This window comes from Hylobates moloch, unplaced genomic scaffold, assembly GCF_009828535.3.
Source record: "Hylobates moloch isolate HMO894 unplaced genomic scaffold, HMol_V3 SCAFFOLD_9, whole genome shotgun sequence".
Classification (NCBI taxonomy): Eukaryota; Metazoa; Chordata; class Mammalia; order Primates; family Hylobatidae; genus Hylobates; species Hylobates moloch.
In genome coordinates, this window is record NW_026652284.1 from 29,137,102 (window position 1) to 29,152,255 (window position 15,154).

The 15,154-nt window shown below is 38.1% G+C and overlaps 1 protein-coding gene across 16 annotated transcripts in view; it reads left to right on the top strand.

Annotated features, from left to right (window-relative positions):
* EYA1 (EYA transcriptional coactivator and phosphatase 1) overlaps nt 1–15,154 on the top strand; it is a 329,028-nt gene that overhangs the window by 309,134 nt on the left and 4,740 nt on the right. For all 16 annotated transcript variants that reach the window (XR_009214881.1, XM_058444189.1, XM_058444185.1 and 13 more), the window contains 5 exons: nt 891–949; nt 1,062–1,222; nt 2,187–2,301; nt 2,408–2,529; nt 6,629–6,729. Coding sequence is in view for 15 of the 16 variants with exons in the window: in XM_058444189.1 (XP_058300172.1) it covers nt 891–949; nt 1,062–1,222; nt 2,187–2,301; nt 2,408–2,529; nt 6,629–6,729 (558 nt within the window). In the remaining variant the exon portion in view is untranslated. The remainder of the gene's footprint in view (nt 1–890; nt 950–1,061; nt 1,223–2,186; nt 2,302–2,407; nt 2,530–6,628; nt 6,730–15,154) is intronic.

Genomic DNA, 15,154 nt, shown 5'->3' on the forward strand with positions numbered 1-15,154 from the left:
CCGATATATCTGCAAACAGGTGCAGAAACGTTAACTGGGCCCAATAGAGCTTTAGCCCGTAAGCGTGGCTTCCTATTCTAAGTAGTTTACACAGTTTGGAATTTAAAAATAAGATCTGTTTAAAATAACAATATGCCATAATAAACTCATAAATCCAATGAATATGTAATAATAGTAAAACAGCTAAAAATAACACTAAAAATGGAAAACTAAACAGTAAAAAAGCACATGGTTTGATTATTTTTATTTAGGTTTTGAAGTCTCCCATGGTTTTTGTCGTGCACATGTGTACACACACACACACACACACGCACACATGCACACAGAGAGAGAGAGAAAGAGAGAGGATAAAACTCACATCTCTCAAATAAATGGAAACCAGTAACAGATTTTTTTTCGTCTGGGCTCCTCGGCGCACTGGCCTCGGGCTGTGTTGGTGTGTGGCTCAACAGCAATCAGAGGTCATAATTTCATTGGCAGTTAGCATCAGGTTTAATTTTTCTAGCATGTTACATTTACCAAAATGTCTGGTTTCAGTTATGCTTAGGCACTGACTGAATCCGCTCTGAGCAGCATGATGGCTTAAGGTACCTGAGGTTTATGGAATACATATGCTAATTGTTTTCAATCACTTTCCTTTCTAAACACAAAAATGTGTTTTCTGAAGCTGAGTAACAGTAGTCCTTAACAACATTGCTTCTTTCTTAGAGGAGAGCATCCTAAGTAGGTAAAAATGTCAATTTTACAAGACTGCCACCTACTGATTGACATAGTTGAAAAACCCTCCAATTAAGGTGCTTTAAAAAACATGTATGGTTTTTCCAAAACAAAACAAAAAAAAATTAGGTGCTCTTAAAAAATTGACATGTATCATTTTAATTGCATTTTAGGAATGTGACCAAGTCCATATAGATGATGTTTCTTCAGATGATAACGGACAGGACCTAAGGTGAGCATCCTTGAATGTGAAGTGACCATCTCCCTTTTATAGTTTAATTACTTACCTAATTAAGATGGACTTTCTGTTTGGTTAACTTTGGGCTTTTCTTGCGTCTAAATAGCACATATAACTTTGGAACAGATGGCTTTCCTGCTGCAGCAACCAGTGCTAATTTATGTTTGGCAACTGGTGTACGGGGCGGTGTGGACTGGATGAGAAAGTTGGCCTTCCGCTACAGACGGGTAAAAGAGATCTACAACACCTACAAAAATAATGTTGGAGGCAAGTGATTACCACCAGTATCTCAGTGGCTTAAGACAGTCCAGATACAATTCCAAAAGTACTGTACACTTTTGTGTCACACTGCTTTGAATATAATAGCTTTTTTTAGGGCAGTTTCATCTCACTGGCCATTATTCTGCTGTGATTTAGTGACAGAAATATTGGACTGGAGCCAGCTGCCCTGGCTATTCCAGTCTAGTCCTGTCTCTGTTACCTAGTGATGTGACCTGGGGTGAGTTTCTTGACCTCTCTGACATTCAGTTGTCCTTTCAAGGAAGGATTAGCATCCGTCGAAGAATTAGCCACCTCTGCCCAAATCACAAGATGGGTTGTAAATCTCCTGCTACCGGGTGAATACTTGGATTAGTTTGAATCTTTTGACTTTGGTTCATAATGGCTTTAGCATGAAAAGGGAATACAGTGACTTAATAATAAAAAGTTTAGGGGTGAGGTTGGTTTCCTGCATGGCTATATACAGATGCTGAACGATGCTGTCGGGGAAGCCTGTGCCTTCCTTTGGATAAAGGCCTTTCTGGGTCAGTCCCTCCCAAGAGGTGGCAAAATGACCACCAGTAGATCCAGCTTTATACCCTACCAGTAGTTTGGCACATCCATGAGGGGAGGGAATCTATTATTTCCTAATAGATTCAGCAAAAGTTCCAAGACTGACTTCCACTGGCCAAGCGAATGCTGTACACCTACCCTGGGAGCCAGAAGGTGGAGTCACCTCTGCCCAAACTACAGTTAGAGGAATGCGGAGAGTAGGTTCCCCAAAAAGAAGAGATGACTTCTATAACCAAACCAAATAAATACTTGTCAAATGAATCATACTATGTGAAAGATACTTTGTATACTATAAAGTTTGAGGCTGGTATTCATAGTACTCTTTAAATGTTCATTATTTGTAAAGTCGAAGAAATACATTGGTAAGGAAGTAGTTCATCATGTGCTTTTAAATCCTCAGGTCTGCTTGGTCCAGCTAAGAGGGAAGCCTGGCTGCAGTTGAGGGCCGAAATTGAAGCCCTGACAGACTCCTGGTTGACACTGGCCCTGAAAGCACTCTCGCTCATTCACTCCCGGTGAGGCTCTCTGCGGGGTCTTTGCCAGGAAATGGGCAATGCTCGTGCCTGTTCATTTTGGAGATTTATTTTTCAACAGTCTTTTTTTTTCTTTTTGTTCTCATAGGACAAACTGTGTGAATATTTTAGTAACAACTACTCAGCTCATCCCAGCATTGGCGAAAGTCCTGCTGTATGGATTAGGAATTGTATTTCCAATAGAAAATATTTACAGTGCAACTAAAATAGGTGAGCTGCTTTTTTTTTCTTTATAACAATCAGCTCTTTTCCTTCAGGATAATAAAAATGAAAGGCAATAAATGAAACTTTTTTTCCAGAATGCTACATAGGTAAAAATATATATATAAGAATAATTTAACCAATTTGCAAAACTGGATTTAGACGTAAGAGAAACATAAAGCATAATACAGTAGCTGAAGTCATAAAATTGTACTTGACTGGCTAACGTTAAGACCAGGGCATTTTAGGTAGAGTAACAGCATCGATTCTGGATTATTATCATATTTTTATTCTTTTAGGCAACATTAACAAAAATATCTGATTTTCTAAGCTAAAACAAACAGCAAGATAAAATTATACAAAGTAGAAATGAAACAACTCTAATAACAGACTTCTTTATTACTAGAAATATTTGTTTTGTTTTTCATTCAATATGTACAATCAATTGAGTTTCCATTTTTGTTGTGGAGATTTAAAAGCTTCTTGCATGAAAGAAACATAGGTGGGAGGAAAAGACTTATGAAATTTAGTTAGAATATAAATCAAGGCAGAATCAACATAGGGATAAAAAAAGACATGGCTCCTGTTCTCAGGGGAAGCAGACAGTTACATGACAATCCAATATGATACAAGAGTATGCAAATGAGCATGTTTTAGTTGTCTACTAGATGTCCTGAACTGTACTAAGCATTTTACAGTTAAAGTCAATCTTTATAATCTTTCCATTTTATAAATGAGGAAACTAAAGTCCAGAGACTTAAGTAAATTGTTGCAGTCAATAGCTCACAAACCCAAGGCTCAAGCCTCATGTTTCTCTGATTCCAAGGTCTAGACTCCTTGCTGTATCCTACAGGGTCCTACTGCTAAGTGCTTGAATGTGCACATGACTGAGGAAGCATTCACTGCCACCCAGGAAGAGGCAGAGGCCAAGTGTCTGTGAAAGCTAAAGGGAAGAAATGACATTTGAGCTGGGTATAGAAGAGCAAGTAAGAGTTCAACAGGTAGATGGGCTAGTGAGAACAATGCAAATGGACAGAGAAATTAAAATATGTTCCCTGCTGAGGGATTTGTGAGTGGCCCTGGGTAGCTAGTGTGCAGTGCTCATTAGAAGCCAAAGCTGAAAAGGTATACTTGGGTCTAGGCATGAATGGCCTTGTATATCACCCTAAGGAGATGAATGTTATTTTAGTCCAGGGGAAGGGGTATGAGCATTCTAGCAGGTGGCAAGAAGGCTGTCTTTGGCTGCTCAACTCCATATAATAAAAAGGGGCAAAAATGGAATCCCTGTAGGCCTAACTTCCATTTGCCTGCACTTTTACACTTCCTGTGCTTCTCCTTCAAAGCATTTACTAAATGATTACTAAAAAATTACTTTTATAATTATTTGTTCATACTATGACTTCCCCATCATACTGTAATAATCTGGAGGACTAGGTTTGTCTCTCTTGCTCATCATAGTAGCTGTAACACCCAGCACACAGTAGGTACTCAATAAAAGTAGACATGAATTTGTTGAATGAATGGCTGAATGAATGACCATTTATTTTGAAGAAGGCTAACACAAGATTTCTTTTAGGCACCTGGGTCAATAGTGGCACAATTAACTGATGGGAAAATCAGGTTTGATTTTTATCAGTGTTGAGTTGGAAGAGACCCAATGGGGTCTTCAATCAGTGGCAGAAAGACACACTCAGCAAGGTGCTGATGGGATTCATCCAGGCTAACCTTTCAAGTTAGAAATACATATCTGGAGTTTGAGAATGACTGATGCTTCCCAAGAAGGACCAAGAACAAATTGTTGGAAAATATCAAAAAGCAAGAAATATATCAAATAGAGTGAAATTCCTAGTAGCCCATTATAATCAGAACTTTTATGTGCTTTCATGTTCCATAAAAATAGCGAACAGTTTAAGTCACATGTTAATTCTATTTTCATCTATATCAATTAAGAGGAATTATAATTATATAGTGTTGTAATCAGGGATTGTGGAAAAGGTTTACCAGCACATGAAAGTTGGAACAAATGCCGAAGCAGCCCATAGTACAGAAGCGGGTAGAGCTTAGGTTCTCAGAAAGAAAGCAGGAGTAGTGTATTACGTAGCATGTGCATTGAAGTTTAATCCCAAATAATTTGAAAATGATAATATAATAGGAAATTACAATCCAGTAAGCGTTGTTTTTTTAATGGGCATTTTGTTTAAAATATTAAGCTTTAATTCTTTTTCCATACAGAATAAAAAATATGTGGTGGTAGAAGTAGGATTTCACCATCAAATAAGATATATGTGGGGAATCAATGCAGAAAACCCAGCAATTTTTTTTTTTCTTTTGACATGGAGTCTTGTTCTGTCACCTAGGCTGGAGTGCAGTGGCATGATCTCAGCCTGTGCCTCCTGGATTCAAGTGATTCTCCTGCCTCAGCCTCCCCAAGTAGCTGGGATTACAGGCACACACCACCATGCCCAGCTAATTTTTGTATTTTTAGTAGAGACAGGGTTTCTCCATGTTAGCCAGGCTGGTCTCAAACTCCTGACCTCAGGTGATCTGCCTTGGCCTTCCAAAGTGCTGGGATTACAGGTGTGAACCACTGTGCCTGGCCCCAGTAATTTTTATTGTAGGCAAAATGCTAAAGTCATAGGAGGAGATGACTGGTATCTCAGTTGGCAGAGCTATGATGACCTTTCAGACAAAATGGACTCATCAAAATGAATACTTCATATAAAACTAAAGTTAACCTCTATTGTGAAAAATTTCTACATGACCCCAAATTGACAAAACCAAATAGCAGATAGTATATGGGCAAGGATTTTTTTGTCTACCACAACTTCACCTTTAAATTACATTGAATGTACTTTCCTTTTTCCACAAGAGGGAAACTTTGCAAAAACACATAAGCGTTTCCCCGTAAGGAGGGAAAAAAGTTTCATGACATCGAAGTTTTTTGGTTGTATATTTTTGCAGTGAAAACTACACTTCGTATTTGCTTCTTAAAGTGATTTAATATTTCACAGTTTAGTGGACAACTAAAGAGGCATTTAAATTGCATCCTTTGAATAAGGCTAGCTCTATTTCATTGTGTCAGATGCAAACTAGAGATTTTAGTGCAAAATACAAATATAAAGCAGACATTTGTTTAAGCAAACAAGCAATTTGTTCATGTGTATATCTGATCCTTATTTGAAAGAGGTGCAGGCTTCGCTCAGCCATTCACATTTGAAAACTATAAACTGTCCCATTGTCCATTAAAATGACCCTATTGGCAGTCCAAGACTTGGAACACCAGTTTCTTCTCTGAGAAGAAACAATGCTTGCATTAACTGTGGGAATGTGCTGACAGTGTAGCCACCACAGGAGCCCAAACTAAGTCATGACATGGGAAAGATAATAGACAGATAAGGGTATTCCATTACCTTTATTCCAGTTTTCCTCCAGGAAAGTGCTTCATTGAACATTAGATGCCTGGGTAAGGCAGGTACCATCTTGCTGCACTACCCCAAATTATCTGACATTTGTTTGAGAAGGAGTGTTACAAGACTACATCAGGCTTTCAGGGTCTTTAATTCAACCCGAAAATGAAGGAATAAGCTAATTCCAATGTTTGTGTTTTCTTGCTAGAACAGAAACAAGTCCAGTTATTTTTTATCATTCTCAATAGTCTTTGGATCAGATATTTTCAAAGTTTGACATATGGAAAAAAAAAACTTTTTTAAATCAAGTTAAAATATGTTGCCAGAATTGCCTATGTTTGAGTTCAGCTTATATATAAGGGGAAAAAGAAGTCCCACTGCAAAACAGTACTTTCCCCCACTACCCCAGTTGCAATGCTGTGATTGACTAGATTCCATTTTTTAATAAATGAGTCCTTGGGAAGAGAGTATTTAACTATCAATTTCCAAAGGACAGGACACCACACTGCTAATTAATTTACTTTGTAATTTATTGTGCTGTGGCACATACAACCCAAGTGGCATAAAAGCATTCCTCTTAGAGGCACAAGTGGGGCATTCGAATCAGAGCATGAAGAAAGCATTTTATACAAAAAGTTCAAGCCCTGTCACATTAGGTTACCCAAACTTCACATGTTCTATCATTTATTTTTGTTCACTAGGAAAAGAAAGCTGTTTTGAGAGAATAATTCAAAGGTTTGGAAGAAAAGTGGTGTATGTTGTTATAGGAGATGGCGTAGAAGAAGAACAAGGAGCGAAAAAGGTGAGCGTTCCTACATGGTGCATCTTGTCTCGTTTGTTTTTCCAGTCTTCAGGATTCTCATAACTGGATCATTTAAACAGGTTCCACTTCTGTGAAACACGTGATGAATATGTGCAGTGCTCTAAGCACTGAACAGGGTAAAGTAGAATTCAGTAAATATGGAGTGATCTTTCTGAATAGTAGTGTGCACAAACTCAAGGGCCACCACAAGTGGTGTTCATAGAAGGTAGAATTTGAGAGCAGAACTGAAGTGTTGTTAGTGGCGTAGCTGTCATCCAGAGCAGAGATAACACATGTGCCAGCAGGACCTTCTCTGTACCCATGGCAGACATGCCAGATGGTTCAAACCTTGTTACCTGAGCCTGGACGCAGCCTAAGAACCTTTCAAACGTCCTTCAGAAGCCTCTACCAGTTGGTCAAAGTTGGCCTGGAAGATAAAACTATCTGCTGCCCCAGAGGACTCGATGTCTTCTTTACATCATGAGGTCCTACCTGTCTCTCAGGGCAGGGGGAAGGGAGTGGACCCAACTATAAATCTCTTGACTCTCGCTTTGCCTATTGCACTTCATTATATTCTTCTGAATCTCTGCAGGTGTAATTCTATCATTTCTCTGAGCAAAAGCTTTCTCGTTGTGCCTCTCACTGCATTTTTAAAAGCCAAGGACCACCTTCCTTAGCCTGGCACTGAGGGTCTCCACAGTCTGGTTATAGCCTGCCTTTCTAATCTGTCTCCCTTCTGTACCTTACACTGTAGTCGTGTCGTCAGTCCACTCAGCTTTCCTTGACCATGCCCCACAGCTTTTCCTTCCTGCTGTGTCTCCTTGGAATCTTTTCCCTAATGCCCTTCTGTCATGGTCTTATTCATTTGCAAAATTCAATTCATGTACTACCTTTTCTGTTATGCTTTTAAGAGATCAATTATAGTCATGCTGCCTTATATTTTAACTGAAGGAGCTGTAGTGATAAATAGCTTGGATTCTTGAGCCAGACAGCATGAGTTTGAATTATGACCCTGCCACTTACCCTTCCTGTAACTTTTTGAACAAGTTCTTAACCCTCTGTTCCCCTTTCCTTGTCTATAAATGAGGATAGTAATAGCACTCAGCTCATTGGGCTATTTTGAGGATTAGATTTAGTAAAGATATATAACTCCCATAATATAGATATGTGTAAAGTGTACAACAGAAGGTAGCTGTAGTTATTGTTTATGTGCCTGTCTCAGCAAAGAAATGTGAGCTTCACAGATTCAGGAATCTTACTTTGCTTGGTTTGTTGAGACTGTCTTCAGATTTTTTTATAACTCCCTGAATATTGTCTTAGTTGTACTCTGTAAATGTTTCTTGAAGAACAATTAAATATTTTATGGGATTAACTAACAGCATAATTTTCCATTCCCTTCCTTATACACTCACTCATAGGAATCCATGTATATTTCCATAAATGATACAATATTTCAGCCCTTCTGGAATATTTCAGCATATGCCAGAAATAGCACATAAGGTCACCAGATTACAGATGCAGCACTGAGCCTAAGTATGATACATGGCCAGCCTTCCTACAGGCTCTGAAGATGGCCTAGTTTACCTTCAGTGCCTCTGAGTTCCACTAAAATCATAATCACTGACCCTAATTTTATAACTAGATAATTTTATGAATTCCCATAGATACAGAATGTATCCCAGTCACAAACTTGTGTGAGTCTGGTTGGTGCTGGTGGAAACCCACACATGACTTCAGGTCTCCTCATGTTCAATGTGAAGCAGCGTTTGCCATTTAAGCAGTAGTTTTAATCTTCCCACTTCACCGATGACCCACCACTAGTGTCATTGGGGGCCTCTGTTAACTCTCTGGACTGTGTTTATAAAATAAAACCTTTCCCAGACTAAGTCAGAATCCCCAAAACACAATCCTGGAGAGGTGAAGAGAATGTTTTCTGAGATCCAGACTCAAGTCTTCTTTCTAGGAAAGCCTCTGGAATTCCCAAGCCATTCCTATTCAGGACCCTCCTAGTGGCCAGCAGGGCAGGGATGGAACAGATTTGCACCTCTGACCAGTATGGCCCTAGGCCAAGGTGTGAATCCATCTCCAGGCTGGTCCTTCTCCCTCTGGTATCCACCAGAAAGTTTAATATCAAAAATTGCCAAAATGTGGCTTTCTAGCTTGTGGCAGGTAGAGAGGGATGTTTATGAAAGTGATTACTTAAAATGCAGGGAATAAAAGTGAAATCCTTTGGATCTTATCAAGGTTTCTGTGAGTGAGTCCCTTCCCAAACCTTTCTGGTAAGTACAATTCTTAGAATTGAGAGTATTGATAGGGGTAGAGTATTTGCTGTCTTTGAAGAGCAGTTAAGATTTTTTTTTTTCTTTTTCTAATTATACTTTAAGTTCTAGGGTACATGTGCACAACGTGCAGGCTTGATACATAGGTATGATACATAGGTATACATGTGCCATGTTGGTTTGCTGCACCCATCAACTCATCATTACATTAGGAAAATGCTGACACTTCCTGGTAGATTCTAATCCTGGCAGCTTTGACAAACAGGTGCTCAATGCATTTTGCTAGTAGAGCAGACATGAAAACTTTATGTATTTCTGATGTAACAAAAGGTTTTAGTTAAAGGATTTTAGTTAATTGTTATACTGGAAATAGGCTGAGGTTCGTTTTTAGTTTTTGGTTTTTGTTTTATTTGAGAAAGAGTCTCCATCACCCAGGCTGGAGTGCAGTGGTGTGATCTTGGCTCACTGCAACCTCCACCTCCTAGGTTCAAGTGATTCTCCTGCCTCAGTCCCCTAAGTAGCTGGGATTACAGGCATGCACCATGATGACTGGCTAATCTTTGTATTTTTAGTAGAGACGGGGTTTCGCCAGTTAGCCAGACTGGTCTCAAACTCCTGACCTCAAGTTATCCACTCGCCTCTGCCTCCCAAAGTGCTAGGATTACAGGCATGAGCCACCGTGCCCAGCCAGTTTTAGTTAATTTTTATACTGGAAACAGGCTGAGGTTCATAATTTTTAAATCTATATAGACAGTTCCTAAATGTTTGCCTCACTGATTCATAGTCTTTAGAGGGTTTCCAATTACTTCCATGTATATTATAAAGTTTTAATACTAATTTAATACACATAGAATGTTGGTGATGGCAGTAGGAACAACCCAATAAAATACTTTAAATTCAAATGCTGGTACAATTCATTTACAACAGTACCAAAGTACAGATTATAAGGTGTACAAAACTATTCTGTTACAATTATTTGGAAAATCCTTCTTTGTACAAAAGTATTCTATTATAATTATTTGGAAAATCCTTTTTTTTTTAACCTTCTTTCCTAGATCACTCTGATAATAAACTCTGATATTTGTGTTTTCTCAACAACCAATCAACAATACAGAATAAAATTAAATATAGAATGGCTTAAAGATTGTTTCTACTGTTTACCTTTGGACATGTCTTTTTTTTTTTTAATATAGGGCACACACAAAAAAGAAATTAGGCAGTCACCTGCAGAAACCATACTGAATTTTTTGACCAAATGAGTCCTCCTAGCTTTCCATTTTTATTTCATGGATGACTGTATGTGATAAGAGTCCAAAAATATCTGCTGCAAACCACTCTTTGTACCTTGAGAACTGCCTGTGTGGATGTGTAAAATGGACAAATTTTTCCCAATATCTAGATTTCTAATAATCTTGCAAAAGATTCAGACGTCATCAATTTACAACTTAGAGTGACAAGTTGAACATTCCTTTCTTGTTTTCTAACTTTATTGAAAGAGAATTTTTGTCTAGCCTTTTCAAGTTAACTAGTATATAAATAGTCATCCTTGTATATGAATTAAGAGACAAGGATCTAATCATTCACAAAAGATAAGAGTATCTTTAAAGTGGAGTGCTACAGAGAAGTAGAGAATACTTAATATTTAACCTATGGGAAACAATTTAGGAGGAGAAGCCCTCTACAGTTCAACAATATCTCATTTTTAAAACTACATATGAAAACTCAAGCTAAAGAAACTAAGAGATTGCTTTCTATGCTGTAGGATTAATAATAATGGTAGTAAGTAACAGAAATTGCTACCAAGCCAGGCTCACACCTGCAATCCCAGCACTTTGAGAGGCCAAGGTGTGTGGATCACTTCAGCTCCGGAGTTTGAGACCAGCTGGGGCAACATGGCAAAACCCTGTCTTTATAAAGGATATAAAAATTTACCCAGGTGTGGTAGTGGGTGCCTGTAGTCCCAGCTACTCAGGAAGCTGAAGTCGGAGGATCACTCGAGCCCGGAAGGTAGACCGCAGTTAGTTAGCCAAACTCATGCCACTGCACTCCAGCTGGGACGACAGAATGAGATCCTGTCCCAAAGAAAAAAAAATGTTACCAATTCTAAAGCCCTTATTATATACCAGTCCCTCTTTTAGGCCTTCCCATCCATTTTTCTCATTAAATCCTCATAATCCTATGAAGGAATCCTTAGACCTATTTTACAGATGAGAAAACTGAGGCACTGTAAGGGTGAATAATTCGGCCAAACATCACACAGCTAGAAAGTAGCTAAATCAGGATTTGAACTCAGTTATTTCTTCTGACTTTGAGATCTAGTGAAAAGTTTCTGCAGCCTGAGAGTGGTGGCTCACACTTGTAATCCCAGCACTTTGAGAGGCTGAGACAGGTGGCTCACTTGAGCCCTTTTGAGACCAGCCTGGGCAACATGGTGAAACCCGTCTCTACAAAAAGTACAAAAATTAGCCCAGCATAGTGGTGCTGCCCGTGGTCCTAGCTACTCAAGAGGCTGAGGTGTGAGGATCACCTGAGCCTCAGAGGTCAAAGCTACTGTGAGCTGTGATGGCACCACTGCACTCCAGCCTGGGCAACAGAGTGAGAACCTGTTTAAAAAAAAAAAAAAATTTCTTCAAACTACATTTATGTATCGTCAATATGACTTGACTTACAAAAAAGAATTTACATAGTTTTTCAAAAAATTATTAGAATAAAATGCAATTCTTCTTTCTTTTCGGGAGTTAGCTATAACTATATAAGTGTCTTCTTTCCCCTAATTTTACATTCATGATTAAAATTTTTAAAACACATAATTCTGATCATGTGCTTTAGCTCCTGGGCAATTTAGTTTATTAAATAAAATTAATAGCAAACCAATGAAGTTCTGCACATTTGAGCACTAAAATGTTTTACCAAATCAAAACATTTTACATTGCTTCAAAACTGATTTTAACTATTTAGCTTGTCTCTCTTAGTTCCCTGTGTCCTTCGAAATTTAATACGACATGCTCTTCTTTCCCCTGTAGAGATCTGTCATCTCCTTAAATAATGTTCTTTTGCTAGAGATTGTTACTTTTTTAAAATCACAGAAACAAAATCCAGTAAGTAAATCTGCCAGTTGCCTGTTTCGTTAATGGTCAGTTGAAATCTATTCTGTCATCCTTATTCTCTTTGCCAACGTAGTCCAAGGGCTTTCAGCAGTAATTTAATCTAACTCTATAATTTGTATCATAAAAAGCACCTCCTTCAAAGAGAAGAAGTTAGAAATACCTTTGTTTCGTAAAAGAACAACCTCATTTTGAAAGGATCTCTTGCAAGAGTTTGTGTGAGTGCCTCTTTGTTCTTGGAACGATTGTGGGAAGTCTCTACCTATGGAAGTCTTCCTTTGACGTATGTCTTTTGTTGTCAAAATCTACAAGTTGTTCTTTTTTACCATAAAATTGTTTCCCTAATGCAACATGGCTTGAGAGAAAATGATTAGACCTAAGTATGATTGTTTAAAAAAAAAGAATGTAGGAAATAATCTCCTGTACATTGACATCTAGTTTTCATTTCTAGAGTAGCAAAAGTGACCTTGCTAATAAATTAACTATTTTCAGAGAATTATTTAAAATAAATATCTTGTTAATGGGAAAGGGAGAAAAAATGGCAAGCATCCATTATTCTGCACAATGAGAAAGGCTTCATTAAATACGTTCATTTTATATGTGCATTCCAAAACTTGCTGAAATCCAAGATGAAGCTGAGAACCTGATTAATGATGCCCAATTTCAAGCTTATTTAGGAGAAAAATACAAGCCACATTTATAAAATAACATTTGTAAAGCAATTTTTTGTTTTTAGTTTAAGTGGGACATCAAGGTTATAAACACCAAGTACGGTGAATGTGATTTTTGTAAAGTCATAAATTCATTTATAGTTAATCACTTACTATAGCCAGGTTTTGAACTGGATTTCATCGTCATCCTTAAAGAGCATACTTATGTCTAGAGGGCAAACAGATATATAAATAAAAGAGCCATGTTGCACAATAAGTTTCGTAATAAGTTCTCCCTTGATACCTTTATTTACAATTTGAAAAGTATTTGTACCTCCATCTGCAAAACTTTCTAAATATGGTATGTGCATATGAAAGCACAAATAAGTATTTTTTTACACAAATGAGAAGTATACACTTTTTTTCATACCTGCTTTTTCACTTAATCCATCCTGGTAGTTATTCTGTATCAGTCCACGAAGCTTTGCATCTCTAATGCTTTCAAGTGACTGCATCGGTATTCCATTATGTGGATGTGCTATTTAACCAGTCCCCTGGGGTGAACATTTAGGTGGTTTCCAGTATTTACTACTGCAAACAGTTCTACAGTTCACGCATGTACAAGTGCATCTGTAGGATAAATTCCTAAAACTGCAATACTCAAGTCAGAGGGTATATGCTTTAAAAACTTTGAAACATTGTAATTAACACATTTTTAATAATTCAGCAAAATTCTATTTACGTATGTGTATCCACATACCCAGCATTTTATATGGCTGATGTTATATGTAGTCTAAAGGTATAAATGCTAAATATCAGATGAGGAAGGATGGAGGAAGGAGATTTTTGAAGTTGCTCCAGGAGGCAAGAAAAACAGGAAGGATGTGTCATTGTTTTCCATCAGGCAAAATTTTGGTTCTGAAGACACAAAAGCATGTGCTAATTTTAGGCCTTGATACCTACTTCTCTCAATATATGCCTGATCTTGATAAACGAAAAACATGCATGTTGCAGTTCCAGCTGTCGTTTCTGTTAAGATTTGTGGGTAGCTCTGTTTTTAGTCCCAGGGCTTCAGCAGCCTGAGAGAATATTTCTGGGTAAGTATCCCATGTTCTACCCACTGAATGTCTGAATACAAGCAGAGGAATTCAGCTCTCCCAAACCAGTTGGCCCACTCGGACATGATTCCCACCCACCACTGAGTCACATGAACTCTCTCTTCACAATATGTCTTGCATCTATTACACCCACTCCATTTCCACTGTAATTCTACCTAGTTTCTCTGCTACCAGCCAGAAACATCTTTAGTCCATCCTTCCCGACTGCTGCCCTAAATTGCTTAAAATACCCCCACCTATTTGTGGAAGTGTTAGCACTGAGGAAGTGTCAGCCTCGCTCCTACCATTTACAAGACAAAAGTCGAAACTCCTTAGTTAGATATTCCAAGTGCTGCTACCTTGACAAACCTCCTTAACATCTCTATGATTTTACACACCAGTCCAGCCCCATCCTCCACAGGCCAATTACTCCTCCTAACTGGGACCCCTATCCACTTCCCCTCCACCTCTCCAACTTCACCCATTCTTCAAATTCAGCTCAAGCTCAGCTTACCGTCTCCAGGTTACAACTGAGCTCTCTTTTCTCTGAATTTATCTTTTTTAATTCTTACTCCCTCATTGCCTTACATTGTAATAAAATTGTTTCATCAGTTATATCTTGCCTGCTGGTCAGCTCTTGGCATTGGGGATATATGTCTTGTGTGTATTACATATCTACTGTAGCTACGGTGCTATGCAGGTAACAGACTTTGTTTTGATAATAAAGTCACAGACTGTCTTTGACCTAGAAGCAACCTTGAGTCATTTTCCATAAACCCTCATGTTATAAAGAAACTAGGGCTTCAGGCAGACTGTGTCATAATTGAAGGTCACATAGCTAATGTCAAAGTTGAGAATATAACCCAGGTCTCCTCATTCTAGCATGTGTTTTTCTTTTTCTCTTTTGCCACCATTTCTCTCTGATTTCATATAAGAAATGTTTGTTCTAGTGGCTAAACATTGATGCAAGAGAAAAAAAAGTTTACTTTGTATCCAGTTGTCCTGAGAAGCTTTTATAAATGCGTAAAATCTTCACATCAGTACGTACTTAGGGAAAATATTATCATTGTGCAATATTAGTTCTGATTTTAGGACAATCATCTTCATAAAAACATATAAAAATACTTGTGTGAAGTGGAATGCCTTTTTTTAGAGCAGGTTCAGTCAAATTCTTTTGCATGTCAATTGTCTGAGGTTCCCTATGCTCCCCACAGGCAAGTTACAACCATTAACAATGCAAATCTGAAAACTATTGGTGCAATCAGAATCCTGCACTGAAGAATGCCATGACTCTC